Source organism: Mastigoproctus giganteus, chromosome 7 (genome assembly GCF_048544385.1).
Source record: "Mastigoproctus giganteus isolate SK-2022 chromosome 7, ASM4854438v1, whole genome shotgun sequence".
Lineage (NCBI taxonomy): Eukaryota > Metazoa > Arthropoda > Arachnida > Uropygi > Thelyphonidae > Mastigoproctus > Mastigoproctus giganteus.
In genome coordinates, this window is record NC_143581.1 from 91,166,687 (window position 1) to 91,191,599 (window position 24,913).

Consider the following 24,913-nt stretch of genomic DNA (forward strand, 5'->3'; position numbering starts at 1 on the left):
CACCTTTACGAAAGCAAAACTCCTTCCCTTTACCCCGGATGGTAGTTACTTCTTTAAGTAAATCCCACGTCAGCACACTGTGATCACTGCCACCCAGTGGTTCCTTTATCTGCAGATTCTTAATGCATGAAGAATCACTGCTAATAATCAGATCAAGAGTATTACTCCCTCTGGTTACTTCTCGAACATGCTGCTGTAGAAAACAGTCATCCAATTAATCCAAAAAAGTCTTGCTAGTGTGCGAGTGACCAACCCACAAGTTCCAGTCAATATCTGGAAAGTTAAAATCCCCCATTATGAGACATTCTGATTTACTGGCCCACTCTATTTCTCTATACAGTTGTTCATTGTATTCAGAGTCATTAGCATTAGTAGAGGCATATGATGCAAGAAAACAAGCTTATATAGCATCAGCGAAAAAAAAAAAAAACTTTCTCATTTCACCCATCCATTCACTTCAAATGTTTGTCTAGTTCTGCCATGAATTTATTTAGGCTGTCAACTTCTATGATATCTTAGCAATAAATAAACTCATACACCAACCATAAGAATAAGTATTTTACTGTAACTGAAAATTTACAAATTAAAATAAATAAAATTACTACACTATGTATTTACAAAAACTGATATTATAATAAATTAAATTATGTACATTGTGAAACATTAAAACTGTAATAAAATCCTTGCAATAAAATATACTAAAATAAACCGGATTAAAAGGAATAAAAACGTTAAGAAACCTGGAGCTTTCGGAAGCATCAGCTTCCTTCCTCAGCAGAAACAAAACTTCCTGCAACACTTCCTTATATAACAGGCTCACGGTACTTATACACGTGGTTCAGTCGGCGGATGGTCTGAACTGGAAGCGGAAACAGCTCGGGAGCGTACCAAGCAAAACCGTTCATCCGTACTTAAGACAATGGTTTCAAACAGAGGATGCATACACATACCTCTGTCCCTATTCATGATACTGTTTTCGGATGAACTGATTCGTAAGCTCTCGAGCCATTTACGGTCCCAGAACCCATGCGCTTGATCCACAATAACCGCATCCTCTGGGGAGATTTGATGCTGCCTCTCCCAAAATTGCTCGGCCACAGCAGACTTGTTGTAATCAGCGGTTTTTATAGCAAATGATACGATGGGTCTGAGAGGGACTTCCGTCTTATGAGTTTTCGGAAGTCCATAGAACCTGGGGAGTTGGCATCCAGTAGCATGTAAGAACCAAAAGGTCTCCCTGGAAATCTTCTCTGCCTTTAACCAAGTCTGTACCAGTTTATTAAAGCGCCACTCTAGGCCAACCAACGGGTTTCTCTGAGTAACTTTATACGTATTATTGTTCTGTAAAAGGTCCAATGCTTTTTTGTGATAGTCTTCTTTGTTTAGGACAACCGTCAATCTGCCCTTGTCCACAGGTAAAACCACAATTCCATCGTCTCTTCTCAGTTCATTCAAGTATTTCTTTGACTAAAGTTAAGATTCGGAGATACTTTCTTCACCTGGCTCAAAATAACGGCAGACTTCACCCGGATCTGATTAGCTAGGGACTCCGGTAGCTTGCTGATGGCCCGTTCAATACCCATTGCTATCTCTGCAATGGGAGGTACAAGCATAAACTTAGGACCTAGATTTAAAACTCCCTCTTGCTCTTCAGTAAGTTGCCTATTACTCAAATTGTGAACAAAACAAGTACTTCTATGGACTTCCGAAAACTCATAAGACGGAAGTCCCTCTCAGACCCATCGTACCATTTATAGGAAGCCCCACATATGCTTTGTCGGGGTACTTGGCTAAATTGATTTTGCCTATAGTGGGTCAGTCCAACTATGTCATAAAAGACAGCAAAGAATTTGTGGGTTTTGTGAAAGATTTGATTGTAAACGAAAATGAGAGCATGATTTCTTTTGATGTTGTGTCACTATTCACATGCATTCCAATTAAACATGGAATATATTGTGTTAGAAAAGCGTTGAGTAATGATGTCTCTTTGGGTAATAGATCACTTTTAAATGTAGAGGATATTTGTTCTGGTGTGGAACTTTGTCTGGCCAGCACCACTATGGTGTACCAAGGTGTTATGTACAAACAAGTTCACGGTACAGCCATGGGATCTCCCATTAGTGCCATTGTGGCCAATTTGGCCATGGAGGAGTTAGAGGGCAGGGTTTTTGGTGGGTCGCAGTTTCCCATAAAGAAATGGAAGAGGTACGTAGATGATACCTTTACCGTGGTCCATAAGGGGAGAGAGGATGATGCACTCCATTGGCTTAATAGCTTCTCCCAATTTACCTCAGAGGTGGAGACAGGAGGTACCCTTCCATTCTTGGATGTACTGGTCTCTAGGATAGGCCCTAGGCTCAAAACTTCAGTGTATAAAAAAACCTATGTGCAGAGGCTAGTACACCCATTATAGTTCAGCACAAGCTGGACAACATAAGAATAGTGTGGTAAAAGCTCTACTAGATAGAGCAGAGTCACACTGTACAGCAGACCTTAGAAAATGCGGATACCCCCAGAGGATCATAGACAGATTTAGTAGAGGAACAGAGTCAAACCGTCAGGAACCGTTTGTTCCTGTGGCTACCACATACATTCCTTACTATCCGCGCATTACTGAGCATCTAGCGAGAATTTTGCGTGGTTATAAAACACGTTGTGTGCAACTTCCCGGGCGGAGGTTGCACACAGTTGTGTCCCAAGTAAAAGACCCAATAGCAAAGGACCTGAGTAGTGGAGTGGTATACAGGATAAAATAACATAACATTCCCCAGATTGTGGGGAATATTATGTGGGCGAGACAAAACGACGGCTCAAGGATCGTCTGGGGGAGCATGCAAATGCTATAAAAACCGCTGATTACAACAAGTCTGCTGTGGCTGAGCATTTTTGGGAGAGGCAGCATCAAATCTCCCCAGAGGATGCGGTTATCGTGGATCGAGCGCATGGGTTCTGGGACCATAAATGGCTCGAGGTATAGGGACAGAGGTATGTGTATGCATCCTCTGTTTGAAACCATTGTCCTAAGTACGGATGAACAGTTTTGCTCGGTACGCTCCCGAGCTGTTTCCGCTTCCAGTTCAGACCATCCACCGACTGAACCACGTGTATAAGTACCGTGAGCCTGTTATATAAGGAAGTGTTGCAGGAAGTTTTGTTACTGCTGAGGAAGGAAGCTGATGCTTCCGAAAGCTCCAGGTTTCTTAACGTTTTTATTCCTTTTAATCCGGTTTATTTTAGTATATTTTATTGCAAGGATTTTATTACAGTTTTAATGTTTTCACAATGTACATAATTTAATTTATTATAATATCAGTTTTTGTAAATACATAGTGTAGTAATTTTATTTATTTTAATTTGTAAATTTTCAGTTACAGTGAAATACTTATTCTTATGGTTGGTGTACGAGTTTATTTATTGCTAAGATATGAATTTGCCCAACCTCAGAGGCCTTTTTCAGGATAACTTCTATGATATGGTAGTTTGTTCCAGCAGTCAACTGCCTGCTGGCTAAAGGCAAATTTTGGCACATCTATTCTACAACTGTCTTTTCCCAATTAGGCCTATAACACACTCCTACTCTCAATTTGCTTTCCCTGTGCTTGTCGCATCAAACTGACTAAAAAATGCACTGTCCACCCATGTCAGCTGGATGCACTTCCTTAGATTTTGTGTTTCTTAACAGCATAATCCCTCCTCCCTCCATCCTGTCTGTCCTTTCTGTGCATTGTACTCCCACAAATTCCAATTCTGCATTCTTACAGCTGTGTGACACCAAGTCTATGATACCCCAACAATATTTGCAAAGGTTGACAAGACAGATCCAAGATGCACTTGCTTGCCAGAAGGAGATATATAACAAGAAGAAACAGCATAGTGTGCAATGTAAATTAGACATATTTTTAAACAAGTCTCCTGCTGCTGTCTCTGATGTTGGGGATAATTTTATTAGTACACCAGATGGTGAAACTCCTCCTCGTGAAGATTGGTTACTATGAATAAGCTGAATTGATTATCCTCCCATCCTTGCCTCCTTTACCTCTTCTTCCAATTAATGTAGTCCATGTTTAATTAAAAAATTACTTGGGGGGCATGTGCATTCAGTTGACCACATTAAAGGCAAATGCATATTACTTGTACTGTATTCCATTTTAAACTTCTGTGTACTACTTTGTATTAAAGGTAAATGCACATTACTTATACTGTAGTATTTCATTTTATAATTTCTACTTTATTTTATGTGTAGTATTGAATCATAAATAGTGTTAAAAAACTGTCTCTGCAGAGCACGCAGGGTAGCTAGTTTTAAGTGAAACACCTTTCGGGGCACCTACAATGGATTTATGATAACTAAATTAAGAGACGTATACTTGCGACTGCAATGTATCTAAATGTCTCTGGAAAAGTGTTGATTGAGGTACCTGATACTTCCAACCTTCGTCTTTATTTTCTTAGGTTTTTTTTGCTTCCATTCCTGCTCAATATTCTCAAGAATGCTTTGCACTTGACTTTAGCATCATTGAACACTCAAATTTTATTTTCAAAAATTATTGATGTGAAAACATCTATATTGGCACAAAATTCTCATGAGAATTTCGAAAAAAGAAATTGTTAACAAATATTTGTATTGTTGTAGTCACATGATAAATACTTGTATTGTTGCAATCATACTTCCTGTGGTAGTATCTGCTATCATACTTCCTGTAGTAGTAACTGCAATCATACTTCCTGTAGTAGTAACTGCAATCATACTTCCTGTAGTAGTAACTGCAATCATACTTCCTGTAGTAGTAACTGCATGAAGTATGATTGCAATGACAATCACTTCCTTGACGCATTTTTCGTGACCAATTAGATTTACTCCATTGACTTCCTGATGGCACCGATGCGGCAATTGACTATTAAATAAAGTTAAATGTTCATCCGTGATTCTTGTTCTATTTTATTTAATTTTATATCTATCATTCTTGAGTCATGTAATTTGATTCCATGTGCACTGTACAAGCTATACAATAAATAAATACTCCACTGAAATTTTTGTAGGTGCCCAAAGGATGTTTCGCATCAGAAACAGAAATGGGCTTACGTCCAGCTTACAAACAACCAATTTGACTTACAACATGGTCGTTGGAATGGAACTACATTGTTAAGACAAGGAGTGACTGTATATGCTAGTGATGGTCTGATATAGCCAGACAACGCTTGCAATACCATATGCATTTGATCTGGATATGGTTCAAGCCTGTGTGACTGCTAAATATGGCAATGACTACATTTTTGTCAAAAATGATTGGTTATAAAGCCCCTGTAACTGAAGTGGTCCCTATAAACAGAGCAGTCGTGAGCTTGAACCACATTCAAATCAAATGTGATTTGACTAGCAAACCACACTCTTCAAGTTATATAAAATTCGGTGGCAATTACTCTTTAGATGCACTGTGATTATGGTGTCTTTTAAATCAGCATGATAAGTAATACCCAATACACTGCTGGTGTAGACCATAAATATATCCGGTCCCTTTGCACTGTCCACTAGACAACCACATAATGTACAGAAGGTGAGTGAAATAACTGTCATGTTCTTTTGCTTAAGGAGCTCGGAATGAACGTATATATAAATATATATGCAAATGAATTTTATCAGTGCACTGGTTAGGGGTGCTGACCTGTGAAGTGTAATTACAATGGAAAAAATTGGGCATGCCAGCAAGGTATTCTCAATTTTTTCCACAGTAATTACACTTAACAGGTCAGCATCCTTACCCAATACACTGATAAAATTCATTTGTCTATATTTCATTATGGTTGCTGGGTATTTCTGCTATAACTAGTAGAGCCCCAGATCCATGACCCAGTTTAATAATTTAATACTTTTTTTTGCTTGCTTAGATGCTCAGTAATGTCATTATATCCTATTATTTTTATCAATATTATATGTACAGTAAACCCCCGCTATTCGCGGGGGTTACGTTCCTGAGAAATGTCGTGAATACCGAAAACGCGAATACTGAGTTATGGCTCCCATAATAAAGGGGTTCCGTTCCAAAGTATGAAATATATAAGAAAAACTAGTCTAAAATTTTGTCTATGTATGTATTATATGTACATTCATAATATGACTGTACATAGACAGTACATAGTGAAATGCAAGCATATGGCATCGAAATGAAAATAAGAAACAATTTAATATTAAATGTAATATTTATTAGAAATTTCAAACAAATATTTCAAACCAGCGCCTTTGCTTGCTATCAACAAAAACATCCCGCCAGTGCTATCACTAGTTTCGCTAAAGTGTTGATAAAGGAGTTTTGCCTTTTCACGAATGATGAGTGAACTTAATGGAATTTTATTTTGAGTTCGGTCTTCTATCCACAGATTTAAAGCTTTTTCCATTTTTTCTAATTTAACATCACGAGTTACAGAGCAAATTTTTGAAACAATTAGCGCGTTTTCGCGGACACTACGGCGGATTTTTTCTTCCGATTTTTGATTGATCGTACCGTTGACTCATTGATTTTATAATGTTTTGCCACTGAGGAGACACTTTCACCATTAGAAATTTTATCTAATAACTCAATTTTATTCGCTAATGTCATCACCTTCTTTGATCTTTTCACATTTCTCTTTTTATTCGTAGCCATATTTTTGTACGGGTTAGAAAGAACTTGTCCACAATAAAGGCACTTTCTTCCGTTAACACACTCGAAAAAGTCTGTTTTACACTGCAAACGGTAGATTTATCATTTTTGTAAGCATATCAATTTATAAGCATATAAATTAAAAGCAAACGATGAAACCTTCCATGACAAACGCATAACACATACTGAACAAGGATTAGCGAGAAACATCCACGCTCGCGATTTTGTCCCCCTCTCTCCCCACCCACCGAGCGCTGTTTTGACCGGGCAAGATAATTTTAGCCACGCCCATGTTTTTTATGGCGGAAAATATTCACGGCGCTTTAAAATTCACATTTTTTTAGGTTTCATTTTATATTGAAATCAGCGATCGCGAATATGCGAAACCGCGAATACAGATACCGCGAATAGTGGGGGTTTACTGTATATATATATTTTATACTATAAAAGCTATCCCACAGAGCCTGAAGGGCAAATTAATAGAATAAGAGTGTACTAAGTACAGTCAGTCCTCATATAACACGCATTTACACTACACGAATTCGTTCATACACGATTCATAAATAAGGGAACGATATCGTATATAACACAAACCGAATTTGCTTCTGCACGATTCGCCTTTGTGTTTACAAGAAATGGCAGTCGAACGTGGAATCACCCCAGCTGAACGCAACATGATAGGAATGAAGAGAAGATTCTGAAAATTTATTTGTTTTTTATATCAGTGAAGGAGAAACACATTTCACCATAATAACGTAAAAACCAACACAATTCCAGCTATTAGTATTATCGCAAATTCAATTAGATCGAGTTTATTACCAGTTTATAATAGATTCCACTAGCAGAAATGCAACTGGAAATTGTTTTTATTGTTTATGGTAGTAACCCCCAGAAATGTGCTTTAGTAAAATGTGAGGTGTTCACAGAGTGTCTCTGCCTTTACGGTTTGTTTATTCAGTTGCTACACACACTCAGCTTTGTTTATGTGTATCAAGCGTGTCTCCTCATTTTGTAATTGTGCTTTATTCCCTAAAAATGAGTAAAATACTTAAAACGGTGTGAAAAGGAAGTGTCCTGGTGAAGACACTACAGATTCAGACAGAAAAAGAAAAGCAATATCGATAGACAGAGACTGACTGGGTCAAAAATTTGTAAAAGTGAAAATTTGTAGCGGCCTCATACTAGCGTTTATGGCCAAAATCACACCGGCCTCCATCGTCTTCTGGCCTCCGGCCCACCGGGGTTTCTCTGGTAAGGCTTATGGCCAGTCCGCTTCTGTCGATAGAGAAAAAATATGAAATTGTGAAACCCTTTGAGCAAAATGAATGACTATGTGAAATTACACATGCTACAGGCCTAAATGAGGCAATGCCGAGAATTAAAAAGAATTCAGAGAAAATAAAAACAACTTTCATAGCAGGAACAACTCAAAGTGTAACAAAATTGATTTGACCAAGACGGGGGCATATTCAGGGGTGGGCGGAGAGGGCATATGCCCCCCTTAACCAAAAAATTGAAATTAAAGAAACAGAAGGCAGAAGGTGTTTTAAAAAAAAAAAACTCAAAATCCTGGTCACCATACCCCCCCCCCCCCTCCACACACAAATTTACCTGGAACTGGTTGCCATGTCCCCTCTTACAATGATACCTGGATACGCAACTGGATAAAGAAACAAAGAATTGGAAGAGATGGAATGGCTGTCATCTGTTTGGATAGAAGATCAAACAAAGAACAAGTTTTCTTATGATAGAAGCAAAAGAATTAGCAATGTTTTATTATGTAATAGCCATAATAAAATACGTAAGTATATTATTATGATTATTTATGGTGGTTGGTTACAAATGGGTGTTCAATTTTGGGTGGTCAGCACCTAACCCTATTTTTCCCCATAGGGCCTGTTATTTATATTGCACGATTTTGCATTGCACAAGGGTTTCTAGGAACATAAATATCATACTATACAAGGACTGACTGTACTTGAATTTCAGGAAAGCTTTTGATACTGCTGCACATGAAAGACTGCTGTACAAATTGGAGAGGTACGGTATTAAGGGTAAGTTGCTACAATGGATAAAGGAATGGTTGAGTAGGAGGACAGAGAGTGGTAATCAATGGACACTGCTCTTTGTGGTCAAATATTATTAGTGGAGTTCCCCAGGGTTCAGTGTTGGGCCCATTGTTGTTTTGTATATTTATTAATGATATTGATGAAGGTATATCAGGTTTAATGTCCAAGTTACAGAAGAAACAAAGGTTGGCAGGGTTGTTAACAACAGTAAAGAGAGTGCTACTCCAACTGGATCTAGATAAGTTGGGCAAATGGGCTGAGAAGTGACAACTGAAGTTTAATGTTGACAAGCGTATTGCATATGGGTAGCAATAACTGAACAGAAATGTACTAATTGTGTAGTACTACACTCAGGGAAGTGGAAAAGACCTGGGGGTAATTGTGCAGCCAAATAAGAAGTTCGCCGAGCAGTGCAGACGGGCTGCAGGTCACGGATGCCTCTTCAAAAATGGACTTGTAGTTCATTTTTGAAGAGGCATCTGTCATCCTAAGAAGAAGCCCCTCCTCAACATAAAAAATAAAAAAGCCCGATTCATTTGGTGTAAGGAGCATGTCAAATGGACCCCCAGGCAGTGGAAGTCAGTTATTTTCTCAGATAAGAAGAAATTCAACCTGCATGGCTCTGATGGGGGACAAACGATTCACTGCAGACGTGGTGAAGAATACCATCCAGACTGTATGGTGTCTACAGTGAAATTCTCTACCTGCCAAATGATATGGGGGGGTGCATTTCATATCACGGAGTAGGTCACCTGCAATTTATAAAAGGTTCCATAAATGCCAATGGATATTTGGCCAAATTGGAAGAAAAATTGCTGCCAAGATTAGAGACCATTTCAACCTGCCAAGTAACTGCATCTTTCAGGACGACTCTGCTCCTTGTCATTGGGCGAAAAGTGTAAAGCTTCATTTCTGCATTAGAGGTTTCTGAGTAACGTGTTTACATTTGTAAACACATTACTGTCAAAGGAAACAGCCCGGACCTGAATCCTATAGAGAACTGTTGGCATCATATGGAATCTGCAGTTGCCAGAAAGAAATCAAAGACCCTTCGTGAACTTCAGGAAGCTATAATCCGTGTTTGGAACCACAAACTATCAGTTGATTATCTTCAGAAATTGATCTTGTCAATGCCTCGATGGTGTGCTGCTGTCATCAGGGCCAGAGGCGATTCAATTAAATATTAGTTTGCACCTGGTGAACTTTTCATTTTTTTTCTCCATTTAAAATGACAAGCTGAAGCAAACCGAGGGCTTCTGATAATATTTCAGCCATAATTGTCGTGTTTACCAAATCTGTTGTATAAAGGTTGCAAATGCTCATTCTAGAATATTCTGAGAGCACCTGTCAAATATTAGTTAGCTTTGCTTTGCCTTAACTATTAATAAATATTATCTTTTGTTTATATTTCTATTTGTGATGCTAGCCATTAATGTAACATACTATCGTGAAAAAGGGTTAGAAATGTGAAATTCCTAGGTAATCTCAAATTTCATCAACTGGTATTATATAACTCTACTCTGTTTCTTGCTTTAAAGGAAACATGATACAATTCTCGGAAATTCAGGGTATTTATCTTTCTCTGCAGTCTTATTCACAACTGAATATTTCTCTGTATTCCAGCTCCTTTTTTTTTTAGATTTGTTTGTTTTATATATTTGGTTTTATATTTTAGGCATTCCAAAAAAAATCCCCCCCCCCCCCAAAAACACATTACAGGCATATGGTATTAGATTCTTCTTCTACTAATACTCACCCAGCCAGAGTCCTCTCTAAGAGGTTGGGTCCTTGTGTCCCTAGCTTGCCCAAGTATCCTTTACATTTTTCTCTTTACTTTATATCTTTTCGCTTTCTACTCTTCATTCTTCCGTCCATTGAGCTATTAGTGCAACACGAGGGCAATACGGACACTCTTAGTTTCCTTCTTTTATGCTATCTTCTACTCTTTCATTTCACTACTTTTCCCTTCCATTACCATGCTTTATTTCCTGTCCATTTGCTAGCTTTATTTTTTTTTTGACATACAAAATTACATATTTACCAAATTTTTACTCAAAAAAATTTTATTCACAAATTATTTGTCACCAACCCACTATTACTCAAGATTTGACTTTTTCCTTGCACTTTTATTTTATGTTATCTCTCATTTAATCGCCTTAATTTTATTTATGAACACTGTGTTGTTGGGGGAGCTACCCTACTAATTTTTATGGAAGATTTATAGCTTTCACTCTCCTTTTAATAAGCAAAAAAAAAAAAAAAAAAAAAAAAAAGGCATGTGATGCAAGAAAGCAAGCATATGAGCTTATGTAGCATCAACCCAAAAAAAAAAAAAAAAAAAAAAAATTCAGACATCCATTCCCTCTAAACGTTTGTCCAGTTCCTCCTTGAATTTATTCAAGCTATCAACTTTCACAATGACAGATGAAAGCTTGTTCCAGGAATTAATCACCCGCTGGCAAAGGCAAATTTCCACACATCTATTCTACAGCCATCTTTCCTTAATTTGAATTTACGCTCCCTCAGGTTTGTAATATGAGCAAGTGGAAGAATCCCATCAGAATTCAGCGTGCTCAACCCATTCAAGGCCTTATACAACTCAAAAAGATCACCTTGCAGGTGCCTAGTCCTGTGACACTGCAATTTGCAGAACTTAAGGCCTTCTTTTTAAGAGGACCCCTTTGTTCCCCTCACCGGTCTTGATACTCTTCTCTGTAAACGCTAAAGCAACTCTACATCCTTCTTAAAATGAGGCCTCCAGACCTATACATAGTACTCAAGGTGTGGCCTGACCATTGCCTTATTACAAGGCAATGGTCAGGCCGAAATTTTCTAGATCCTGTTTCAATAGCACACTGCCATTAACAACCCTGCCAATCTATGTATCATCTGCAAACTTTGACATTAAACCTGATATATCTTCATCAGCATCACTGATAAATATATAAAACAGGGTGGTTGAGTGAGAGAATACAGAGTGGTAATCAATAGATGCTGCTCTTCGTGGACTAATGTTATTAGCAGAGTCATCCAAGGTTTGGTGTTGGACCCACCGTTGTTGTTTTGTATATTTATCAATGATATTGATGAAGGTATATCAGGCTTAATGCAGGAGTTTGCAGGATTGTTAATGACAGTAATGGCAATGTACTACTGCAACAGGATCTTGAAAATTTTAGCAGATGGGCTGAGAAGTGGCAACTGAAGTTTAACATTGACAAATGCAAAGTACTGAACACGGGTAGAAGCAATCCCAAAGAAACATACCAACTGTGTGGTACTACACTTAGGGTGGTAGAAAATGAAAGATCTGGGAGTAATTGTGCAGTCAGATATGAAGTTTTCTGAGCAATGCAGACAGACTGCCAGAGCAGATCATAGGGTATTGTCAATGATATACAGGAATTTTGCTAGTAGGGAAAAAGGAGGTGATTATCAATTTGCATAAGGCAATGGTTAGGGCAAAACTTCTTTGAGTACTACGTACAGGTCTGAAGGCCTCATTTTAGGAAAGATGTTCAGTTGCTTGAGCGTATACACAGAAGAGCAACAAGATTGGTGAGGGGAACAAAGTGGTCCTCTTACTAAGAAAGTCTTAAGTTCTGCAAATTGCAGTGTCACGAGACTAGGCCCCTGCAAGGTGATGTGATAGAGGTGTATAAGGCCTTGAATGGATGGGTTGAGCACGCAGAATTCTGATGGGATTCTTCGGCTTGCTCAGATTATGAACCTGAGGGGACACATTGAGGAAAGACAGTTGTAGAATAGATGTGCAGAAATTTGCCTTTAGCCAGCGGGTGGTTAATTGCTGAAACACACTTCCATCTATCGTGGAAGTTGATAGCTTAAATGCTACATAAGCTCCCACGCTTGCTTTCTTGCATCACATGCCTCCATTACTATTATTATTACTATTAACAACAGTGGGCCCAACACTAAACCCCACGGGACTCAACTAATAACATTAGTCCACGAAGAGCAGCATCCATTGATTACCACTCAATGTCTTCTCCCACTCAACCACCCTTTTATCCATTGTAGTAACTTACTCTTAATACCATATTTCTCCAATTTGTACACTAGTCTTCCATGAGCAAGTGTCAAAAGCTTTTCTGAAATCCAAGTAAATGATATAAAAATAATTTTTTGCATTCAGTTCCTTTGTAACCACATCATAGTATCCAATCAAATTTGTCAGACAAGACTTTTCTTTAACAAACCCATGCTGTGTCTGAATTATTATTGCAGTCTTGTCTACATCATCCTGCAATGCATCTTTAACCATTGACTCCATTATTTTCCCCCGGAGCAAAAGTTAAACTACCTGGTTTAACTTTTGCTCCAGCTATTAATTATTTGTGTCATCCACAGATCCCCCTTTGTGAATTGGGCATACATTTGCACATCTCCAATCCGTGGGGACTTCCCCTGAGTCCAAGGATGCTCTCATAATTATAGCTAAGTGTTTGCTTACTTCCTTTGCCACCCCAGGTGCCTTTCTTAGGCTTAACTTCAACAAAATTTAACCCCATCGGCTGACATCTGGTGAGTATGGGCTTGGCACACCCAGGGTCCTGAGCTGGATATCATCATTCTTCTCTTTCTTGGTGATTCCCTTCTACTTTTGACTCTCTCTCTCTCTCTCTCTCTCTCTCTCTCTCTCTCTCTCTCTCTCTCTCTCACAGGGTAACTCAGGCATTTTTTTTTTTGGCTGGTGCAGCATAAGCCTCAGGCTTCCTTGCACCATATAGCTAATACAGTCAGTCCTTGTATAGCACGATAGTTCACGATAGATCATGCAATATAAATAATAGGCCCTATGTGAAAAATAGGGTTAGGTGCCAACCACCTGAGACTGAACACACATTTGAAAATGCTTCTATTGTAAGCAAACTTGTTCTTTGTTTATTTTCTATCCAAACAGATGACAGCCGTTCCATCTCTGCCAATTCTTTGTCTTGATCTAATAGATTTTATTACACTTTGATTTGTTCCTGCTGTGAAAGTTGTTTTTATTTTCTCTGCATTCTTTCTAATTCTCGAGATTGCCTCATTTAGGCTTGTAGCACGTGCAATATTACATGGTCTTTCATTTCGCTCAGTGTTTTACAATTTGATACTTTTTCTCTATCGACAGAGGTGGACTGGCCATACGCCATACCTGGGAAACCCCAGTGGGCTGGAAGCTAGTGTGATTTTGGCCATAAACACTAGGTATGAGGCCGCTACAAATTTTCCCAGATAAGAATTTTGGACCCACTCTGCCTCTGTCTATCGATATTGCTTTTCTTTTTCTGTCTGAATCTGTAGTGTCTTCCAGGAAACTTCCTTTTCACACCTTTTTAAGTATTTTACTCATTTTTAGGGAATAAAGCACAATTACAAAATGAGGAGGCACGCTTGATACACATAAACAAAGCTGAGTGTGTGTAGCAACTGAATAAACAAAACGTAAAGGCAGAGACATTATGAACACCTCACAGTTTACTAAAGCACATTTCTGGGGGTTACTACCATAAACAATAAAAACAATTTCCAGTTGCATTTCTGCTAGTGGAATCTATTATAAACTGGTAATAAACTCGATCTAATTGAATTTGCGATAATACTAATAGCTGGAATTGTGTCGGTTTTTATGTTATTATGGTGAAATGTGTTTCTCCTTCACTGATATAAAAAACAAATAAATTTTCAGAATCTTCTCTTCATTCCTATCACGTTGCGTTCAGCTGGGGTGATTCCACGTTCGACTGCCATTTCTTGTAAACACAAAGGCGAATCGTGCATAAGCGAATTCGGTTCGTATTATACGCGATATCAATCCCCTATTTATAAATCGTGTATGAACGAATCCGTGTAGTGTAAACACATGTTATACGGGGACTGACTGTAATAATAATAATAATAATAATTTCTCCTCCAATTTGCTCTCAGTTATTACAAAACCATTAAGCACCTTGTTACAGTTTGATAAACTTCTGGCATTTTCCTCACTTAATAACTCCGCATGTGTGAATGTAGATGCAAAATACTCATTCAGATTATCAGTTATCTGAGCAGGATCATCAACACTTGAACCACTGATATCAAGTGGACCAATCTGATTCATCCCCTTCCTTATAGAGTTTATATAAGTAAAGAAGTCCTTGCTGTTTTTCTTAGCATCTTTTGCCAAAGATTTCTCGTAATCTGCTTTCACTCACCTAACGTGCTTTGTGACTGATTACAGACTAGATTATATCTGCTATAGGCAGGCTTTTGGGTCAGATGATAATTTATATGTATCCCATGCATTTTTCTTCTCTGTCACGAGTCTGATTAGTTCATCTGACATCCATTTAGGCCTAAACCTTGAAGAATATTTCTTTATTGGTATGAAAAGCCTAGTAGCTTCTACGATTAGTTGCTTGAATGCTTCCCACTTAGAATTTGTTGGAGTTTCTTTTAATATTTTTCTTCATAACTATAAGTATGCATACGTAGTTCATTGATACATAATCAGGTGTTGTCCCCCAATGAAATACCTGCATTATGTATCAATCTTTTAACAACATGCATCAAATATTTCAAATATTTTAACCTTTATTTTTCTTTCCCTTATTATTAGGTTTTTATAACATCAAATTATTTTCCCACATTCAACTTGATGCTAGCTTTTTCCTTAAAAATTTATTAATTTTTATTATATATATTTTTTTCTCTCCCTTATAGCTTCTTTCCTTCTAATTGGCTTATTAATTAAGCTTTTAATTTCAGATAATTCGATGCATCTTTTAGGGTTCTTCACATTCTTTCCCTATCCTTCACCTTAAATTTTCTAATTCCTACTACCTTTTCTTACTAGTTTTAGCACTTTGTGTTCTTTACAATTCTATCTGTTTGCACTTTTTTCCTTGCTTTATTACTTCTAGCTTACACACACACACACACACACACACACACACACACACACACACGAAAAATGGCAGATTGCAAAATTTTAGTAAAACATAAAACTGCTTTACATCAAATACATGGTTGGAAAACTTGAGGTCAAGGAAGGTTTACTCTAACATAAAGATTAAGAATATTATAACATTTAAACAAAATTAATTAAGTTTAATGTTTAAAATTTATTAAGAATTTTAAGCAAAACGAAGACTTTTTACTGGTACAAAATGAAACAGCACGATTAAATGTTTATTCTGAAGAATGAAACCAGAATAATGTTTGTTTATCAGTAACATGGGTTCAATAAAGAATGTGACTTTAGGAAGAAATGTCAATTAAATTTCATATTTTATCAGTTCAGAGGCTTCATAAAAACAATTACTGAATGGATCATTTAACAAGTTTCCTGTATAGTATATGATCATTCCATAAACAACTACTTGATGTAATTAACCACAAGGCAAGACTGATGATACACTTCTTACACCAGTGACGTAAGCAATTGCAGCACAGCACTTGTAGGTGGTAGATGACTTTCATCAACCGGTGAAATACCACCACTTTGCTTATTGGAGGCTTGAAGTGGTGAAACCCATGTTTAGTCTCTAGAGCAAAGTTTCCGGCACCCCCCTCCCCCATACTTCTCCTTCAACCCATGCATGGTACTAAGTACTATAGGTTTTGATACCTTTCGTGTTTGGGGTTTTCATAAAAAAAAAAAAAAAAAAAAAATAGATAAAGTGCTTAGGAAACGAGGTCATCCTCTAACAACCATATTGATAATTTTATCAGGTTCAAACTGACCTCAAAGTGGTTTCCTAACAACACTTGAAACACCTTAACACTTTCCAAACATCTTTGCCCATTAAATTCCTTTGCACCTTTTCACAATCAATAGGTGAAGACAGAACGAATAAAAGATTTCCAAGTAGCATTTGTATACAGTGGACAATTTATATATAATGGACAGAACACTAAGAAAATACTTAATGGAAATCATGCAAGCAAACCATTATACCGATACCATTACTATACAAGAAACTTATGAATGCCCTGTATATATAACAACACATACCTTTTCTGTTTGTAGCTATTAGGTAGTCCTTCATTCTTTTATTGTAAGGAAAAAGAGAAGTAGTAGCACCAATTTCTGCACCCATATTGCAAATGGTACCCATACCTATTTACAGGAGGGGTGGGGGGAATATTAATAATAAATTATCTTTTAATCACTTAGATATACTGTATTAATTGATAATTATTGTGTTATCATTTAATGATAATATATAATAATTCTTAAAAATAAAATTTCTTAATATATTTTCATTCTCATAAATTATTAAAACTGAAATGTTTATTACTGACTTTTATTTCTTAATCCTTGAGTTGGTTAAGATAACATTAAATCATTTATATACAGTGGTGCCTCGCAATTCGACAGTCGGATTTCGCGGGCCAGCGCAAACGCTACATGATATTGCACGATAGAATTCTTTGTTGGACTACGTAGCTGCGTTTAACGTTACTAAATAGTGACGGTTGCTTAATACATTTTAACCAATTGTATTAAACAGCAGGAGTAACATTTAACCAATGATAGATGTTCAGCTACGTTAGCCGCCCTCAAAGATAGCTACAGGTATGCCGTCAGTTCTTCCTCAGTTATGAGACAACATTATCTTGTTGATAATCGTAGTCTGAGTTCATGTTTGCTCGAGTTGTTTGTGCTAATTTATAATTCTGCATTTCTCAAAGTAAAAAATTTTGTGCTTTGGCAGTTATTCATTTTTTGAGTGAAATTTTATAATGGGTCCAAAGAGAAGTGAACAGCAGAATAATTCAGGAAAGAAACACACTTGGTTGAGCATAGAAAAGAAGAAAGAAATTATAGATAAAGTGCAGAAAGGTAGAACAATTACAGATGTAGTTCAAGAGTATGGCATCCCTAGGTCAACCATGGCAACTTTTTGGAAACAAAGAGACAAGATTATAGGTGCTAGGGGTGTTCGCTGGAGCAATGAAAATTTCTGACAGAAACAGATCTTTAATCAATAAAGAAATGAAAAAGCAGCTTCTTACCTGGATTAGAGAAAGACAGATGAAAGCAGATCCAGTAACTCAGGCAATGATCTGTGAGAAGGCTAGGTTAATTTTTGAAGAATTGCAGAAGAAAATTCCAGGCCATATCTCAGATCAAACAGATAAATTCAAGGCAAGTCGTGGGTGGTTTCACAGATTCAAAGGTAGAACAGGTATCCATAGTGTTCTCAGACATGGGGAAGCAGCTAGTGCAGATAAAAAGGCTGCAGAAGAGTTTGTGAAAAAATTTGAAGATTTAATCATGAAGGAAGGCTACTTGCCGCAGCAAATTTTTAACGGGGATGAAACTGGGTTATTTTGGAAGCGCTTTCCAAATCGAACATACATCACGCAAGAAGAAGTGACGCTCCCAGAACATAAGCCTATGAAAGATAGCCTTACCTTGTTATTGGCAGCTAATGCAAGCGGAGACTTTAAAATAAAGCCACTTCTCATTTACCACTCTAAAAATCCTCGGCGCTTTGGGAAGAAAATCATCAAGTCCAAACTGCCAGTGATGTGGAGATCCAATGCAAAAGCCTGGGTAGACCAGAAAGTCTTCAAAGATTGGATTTTTGAGGAGTTTGCCCCGAGCGTAAAAAAATTCCTCATTGACAACAATTTACCTTTGAAAGCACTGCTGATTCTTGACAATGCTAGTGCCCACCCCCAAGACTTGGCAAACATTCTTGAAATTGACTTTGATTTCATCAAAGTCCAGTTTTTGCCTCCAAACCACATCACTGATCCAACCCATGGATCAAGAAGTAATTGCCTGTTTTAAAAAACTTTACACCAAGGCTTTGTTTTCACAGATTTTCGACGTGACTCATTCTTCTGATAAGACACTGAAGCAGTTCTGAAAGACTGAGTTCAATATTCTTCATACCATTTCATTTATTAAAACTGCCTGGGAGGGAGTGACACAGAGGACCCTTCGTGCATCATGGAAGAAACTTGTTCCTTCCTTTTTTCGGGATGACAACAGTGCAGTCCAAGCCACTGAAGAATCAGAAGCAGCTGCGGCCATGCGAGAAATCATTTCGACGGCGGAGAACCTCGACATAGGAGAAGTTGATGAGGCTGATGTGGAAGAGTTTGTGGAAGATCACGATGACGAACCAACCGTGGAAGAACTCAAAACACTCAGCAAACAGGAAGCAAAGGAGAGAAAAGGAAATTTCACGTGAAGAAGAAGAAGAAGAAGAAGACAGGAAAAAGGGGCCGATGCTAACAGCTGCCATTAAAGAAATTTTATTCCACTGGGAGAAGGTGCAGTCTGCTTGTTTAAAATGGCACCCCAACACTGCTGTTGTAACTAGAATGACAGACTTGTTTAACAACACTACTATGCATCACTTCAAGGCTATCTTGAAAAAGAGGGAGAGACAGTACACCCTTGATCAATTCCTCATCCCCATTCAAGCCAAGAGGAGAAGAGAAGGGGTAGAACAAGATAAATAAAACATCCTTCCAAAGTCTAAGGCTCAATAAAATGTATGTACTCATTATGTATTTTGTAATTTTGTTTGTTATATGGTAGAATATAATAAAGTCAATAATATTGTGTATTTCTCTCCGACAACAAATTAATCAATTTGCCATAAACTTATATGGAAAATATTGACCCGCAATTCGACAAATTCCCAATTCGATTCTAATTCGGCGACAGATTACAGTCGAATTGCGAGGCACCACTGTACTTCACTTTCATTGTTAGTTTTACTCAAACCATATCCTTTGTTAAATTCATTATTAAGACAATAAGGGTACATTGTTTCATATAATGTAAGAGCATACAAATATCCTCACTGTGTCCTCTGATAATGGTTGCATCTGTGATCATAAGATTTTAATACTGATAATGTAAATCACATTTATCAAAGTAGATTAATTCAATAACATTATCAGATCTGAAATCATTACTGTAAAACCTACAATCATACATTCTTAAGTGGAGTGGATTTTTTATTTGTGCTACAGACTGAGCTTGGCATATTTCCCATGTATGCCAACTACGTATATGGAATTTTCTGTTTTATGTGCAATATCACTTTGGTAATTTAATTTACAATCCTTGAAAAGATATGTTTTGCAAAGTTTACTGCTACATTCATTGAATTTAAGGTTGTATATTAAAGGACCTCCAAGGTTAGAGATAAAAGGCTTATACTTACCATTACTATTACATCCAACGCTGTTAAATCCTGTTAAAAACTCCTCTAACAGAAGAAAACATGTTGAAAACCCAGAGGATAAAATATAAATCAGTTATGGATTAGAGAGTAGTTAGTTGAAAGATGGCATATATAATAAGGATACAGATAAACCAGTAATGTGAAAGCCAATACAAAAATAAAAGTAAAGCCAGAATTAAACTAAAATAATAAAGGAACAACTGATTGCATTGAACTGCAAAGCCAGAGGGCCTACTATGTACATATAAAAAAGATGGTATTATCACAGGAGGGAAAATATGAAGACAAAGAAAAGCTGCAATCCACAGCACAGGTTTTATCAGTGTTAAAGATGAGTACAGCAGCAGTTTTTTTTTTTTTTTTGCAAGAAATAAGACTGGACTGAGTTTTATTTAGAAGGATTAAAATTACTACGTTTTCTTCTTTTCACAGGCCAGAGATCAGCCTTTAAAGAATAGGGTTAGATCTGGGTATATTCTTACCATATGTACGCCATATCCAAAAATTTCATTACTTCATACATCATGTCCCACCAACTTTTTCTTACTAATGAATACACCATGAATTGTCAAACTAATAGAGCAAGCTTATCTGCAAAAAGATCTACACCTCCCAAGCACTTCCTAATTCATTTCACAAATATACGTGGTCTCAATTCTAATCTCAACGATGTCCATTTCCATTGCAGTCTGCCAAACCCCCATGTACTTTTTCTGACAGAATCTCAGTTATCGGTTGATTCAACTACTGCTCATCTCAGATGCCCAAATTATTCGCTGTATGATTTTTTTCACCTCAAAGGTGGTACTTATGCATATGTCCATTCTGATATTCCCTGTCAGAGACTTGGCAATTTGGAATCTCCTCTCTTTGATCTTCTCTGGCTTAAAATCTCTCTACCTCATTGTGTCAAATTCCCGTTATTCCAACTCCACTAATCACTTGGAGCTCGTTGACTTCCTCTCCTTGCAACTTGACTTTCTCCAGTCCAACTTTCCTAACAGTGAGGTAATTTTCCTTGGTGATTTTAACGTTCACAACCCCAGCTGGATTCCATTTTCTAGTCACACCGACCCAGCTGGTCGAGATGCTGAGGCTTTTGCAATTACTAATGACCTTGCACAGATTGTTCATTTACCTACAAGAATACCGGACAATCCTAATCATATAGCCAATACGCTTGATCTTTTTCTCACAAACAGCCCTTCTAAGTACACGGTCGAAGTGAGAGGTCCTTTAGGCACCTCAGATCACAACTTGGTGATTGTCTCTTCTCCAATGGAACATTTATCTCATGGCTATTCCCAACCTCGTATTGTTTGGCATTACAAGAACGCAAAATGGGATGACCATGACCTGCGAGACTTCTTTCTCCTTTTCCTTGGTCGGATTACTGTTTAAAAAATTCTGATGTCAATGTTTGCTCAGATCGTGTCAGTGAAATTATTCTTGAAGGAATGGAATCCTTTATCCCACACTCCACTTTAAAATCTCGTCCTTTATCTAAACCTTGGTTTTCCAATAAATGTGCTAAGGCTGTTCGAGAAAAGAATGTTGCATATCGTAATTGGCTTGTTTCTAATTCTCCAGTTTCATTTTCTGCATACACCAAAGCTCGGAACAATTGTAAAGCAGTTATTAATCAATCCAAATTAAAGTTGAACAGGCTGAGAGTAGAAAACTTGCTTCCTGACCTAATGGTAGCTGAGCATTCTGGTCTCTTGCCAAAGCTATTGGCCGCAACTGTTGCCCATCTCTGCTCCCACCTCTGTCCAAACCAGATGGTTCTGTTGTCACTTCAGCCAAAGATAAAGCTGACCTGCTAGCATCCCATTTTTCTTCCAACTCATATATTAATGATCTTGGTAAAACACCTCCCACCATTCCGAACACGGTCCATTCAATGCACCCTGTGGTCTTCCGTCAAAAGAATGTCAGAAGGATTTTGATGAATCTTGATGCTAAGAAAGCTCCCCAGGTCCTGATGGTATTTCTCTACTAGTTACTCCTATTCTTTGCCGCCTTTTTTCACTTTCTTATTCCAAAGGTGTATTTCCTTCTGCTTGGAAATTTGCTCACACCCAACCAGTTCCTAAAAAGGGTGACAAATCCTTCCCATCCAATTATCGTCCTATTGCAATTACTTCTACTCTTTCTAAAGTAATGGAGAAATAAATTAACCGCCAACTCTTAAACTACCTAGAAACCTTCTGTCTGATCAACGATCGCCAGTATGGATTCCGTCAGTGTCGATCCACTGGTGATATTCTGGCTTATGTTACCCATTTATGGACTAATTCAATAGAAAGGTTCGGTGAAACACAAGTAGTTGCTCTTGACATCTCAAAGGCTTTTGATAGTGTTTGGCATAAAGGTCTTCTAAACAAGCTTCCATCTTATGGTTTGCCAACTGTTCTTAGTAATTGGTTATCCAGTTTTCTCTCTAATCGCTCACTGAGGGTGATGGTGGATGGCTCTCTGTCTTCTAACTTCTCCACTAATGCCGGTGTCCCCCTAGGTTACAGTTCTTTCTCCCACTCTTTTCCTCTTGTATATTAATGACCTTCTTCCATTGACTGGAAATCCTATCCATAGTTTTGCCGATGATAGCACACTGCATTCCACTTTCCATTTTGAGAAATCTTGTTCTGCTCAATCAGCTTCAACTTCTCGAAAATCTGCTACCAATTCCTTAAATGCCGATCTTCAGGTAATTCTCCAGTGGGGCAAAGACAACTCAGTTGATTTCAATCCTTCTAAAACTCAGTCTTGTCTTATATCTCGCAAAAAAGGATTTTTCTGCTCCTATGCTTATCTTAATTGACACTCCGACTTCTAGGCAAAATGATATATCTCTTTTGGGTATTACCCTGACTTCTAATCTCTCTTGGCACAAGCACATTACAAATATTGCTTCCTCTGCATCTAAAAAACTTGGTTTTCTCTTTCGCTCTCGTCATTACTTTTCTTCCAAACAGCTGCTCACTCTGTACAAATCTCAAATCCGCCCTGCCATGGAATATTGTTCCCACATCTGGGGTGGTGACGCCAAAACCTCTCTCAGGCTTCTTGATTCCATTCAGAAGAGGGCAGTTAGGTTAATTAATGATTCATATTTAACAAAGTAACTCACTTGCTGTCTCATAGGCGTACTGTTTCTGCTGCATGCCTCTTCTACAGATACTTCCATGGGCACTGTTCTTCTGAATTGGCTTCTATAATTCCCGCTCTCTCTTTCAAAACAGTCCGAACACGTGCTGCCACCAGCGAACATCCATTTACTGTCCAACTCGAAACTCACAGAACCAACTTCTCATCTTCCTTGTTCATTCATTCAACAGCCGTTTTCTGGAACAACTTTCCTTCATATGTATTTCCCGAAAATTACAGTCTACAGAAGTTCAAGTCCAATGTCAACAAATATCTTCTTTCACCTTCTCAACCTGCAACTCAAGCACAGTACAAAGTACTATAGGTTCTAATACCTCTCGTATTTGGGGTTTACATAAAAAAAAAGAAAAAAAAAAAGATATTCAATAATTTGTTAAGCAGAATGTAGTGTATTATCACCAGCAAAAAGATAAACACAGTTTCCAATCAATCAAAGAGAATTAATACATAGGATTAAAAGGGTATTAGCATTTTTAGCATTAGTATTAGAAGAGGCATATGATGCAAGAAAGCAAGCTTATGCACCATCAGCCAAAAAAAAAAACCAACTCCCATTTCACCCCTCCGTTTGTTCCAAATACCTGTCCAGTTTAGCCTTAAATTTATTTAGGCTATCAACTTCCACAACAAAGGATGGAAGTCTGTTCCAACAACCAACTACCCGCTGGCTAAAGGCAAACTTCCGGACATCTATCCCACATCTGTCTTTCCTCGATCTGAATTTATGCCCTCTCGGGTGATTATTCTAAGCAAGTTTTGTTTGTTTGGTTTTTTTAGGAGCATTAGCAACTAAGGCCAAACTGCTCCAGGAATATGCGGTGGTCATTCCCTGACCTTTCCGCATCCTCCGTATTTGGTGGTCAAGGGCTTGAACCCCAGTCTAATCAAGAAGCGTGTGCTACGCACTGCTGCTCCTGCCCACCTGGCTACGGAGGCACCATTTCTGAGCAAGAGGAAGAATCTCATCAGCACTGAGCATGCTCAAACCATTCAAGGCTTTATACAACTCAATCAGATCACCTCTCAGGTGCCTAGTCTCCAGACACTTTAATTTGCAAAACTTAAGCCTTTCTTCATAAGAGCAACCCTTTGTTCCATTCACTAATCTTGTTGCCCTTCTCTATACTCATTCCAACAGCTCTACATTCTTCTTAAAATGAGTCCTCCAGACCTGTATACAGTACTCAAGGTGTGACCTGAACACTGCCTTAAACAAAGGGATAATCACCTCCTTATCCCTGCTAGAAAAATTCCTGTATATCATTGACAAGACACTATGAGCTACTCTTGCAGACAGTCTGCACTGCTCAGAAAATTTTATATCTGCCTGCACAATTACCACAGGTCCTTTTCATTTTCCACCACTGTCAGTGTAGTACCACAGAGTTGATACGTCATTCTGGGGTTACTGCTTCTCATATGTAGTACTTTATATTTGTCAATGTTAAACTACATTTGCCACCTCTCAGCCCATCTGCTAAACTTTTCTAGATCCTGTTGCAGCAGCGTACTGTCATTAGTGCCCTTAACAACCCTGCCCACATATTCATAATAACTGCACAATCATACACCAACCGTTATTAAAAATATAAATAGTGTTATGTTGTTATGTTATATTAAAATAATGATGTAGATAAATGAAATAAATAAAACGATAAAATTTCACCGAATAAAACTGATAAAAACGTAACTTTGTACAATAAAATATGAAATGTTAAACTGAAAAGAATTATTTATAATAAAACAATAAGAAAAAAAAACAAAAAAAAACACTGCCAACCTTCATATCGTCTGCAAACTTGAACATTAAGCTTGATATACCATCATC

At 37.7% G+C, this 24,913-nt stretch overlaps 1 protein-coding gene across 1 annotated transcript in view; it reads right to left on the minus strand.

Moving 5' to 3' along the window:
• Positions 1 to 24,913, minus strand: part of LOC150083068 (aconitate hydratase, mitochondrial-like) — a 305,010-nt gene that overhangs the window by 118,860 nt on the left and 161,237 nt on the right. The window contains exon 11 of the mRNA XM_090377767.1: positions 16,713 to 16,817. Coding sequence (XP_090233893.1) covers positions 16,713 to 16,817 — 105 coding nt within the window. The remainder of the gene's footprint in view (positions 1 to 16,712; positions 16,818 to 24,913) is intronic.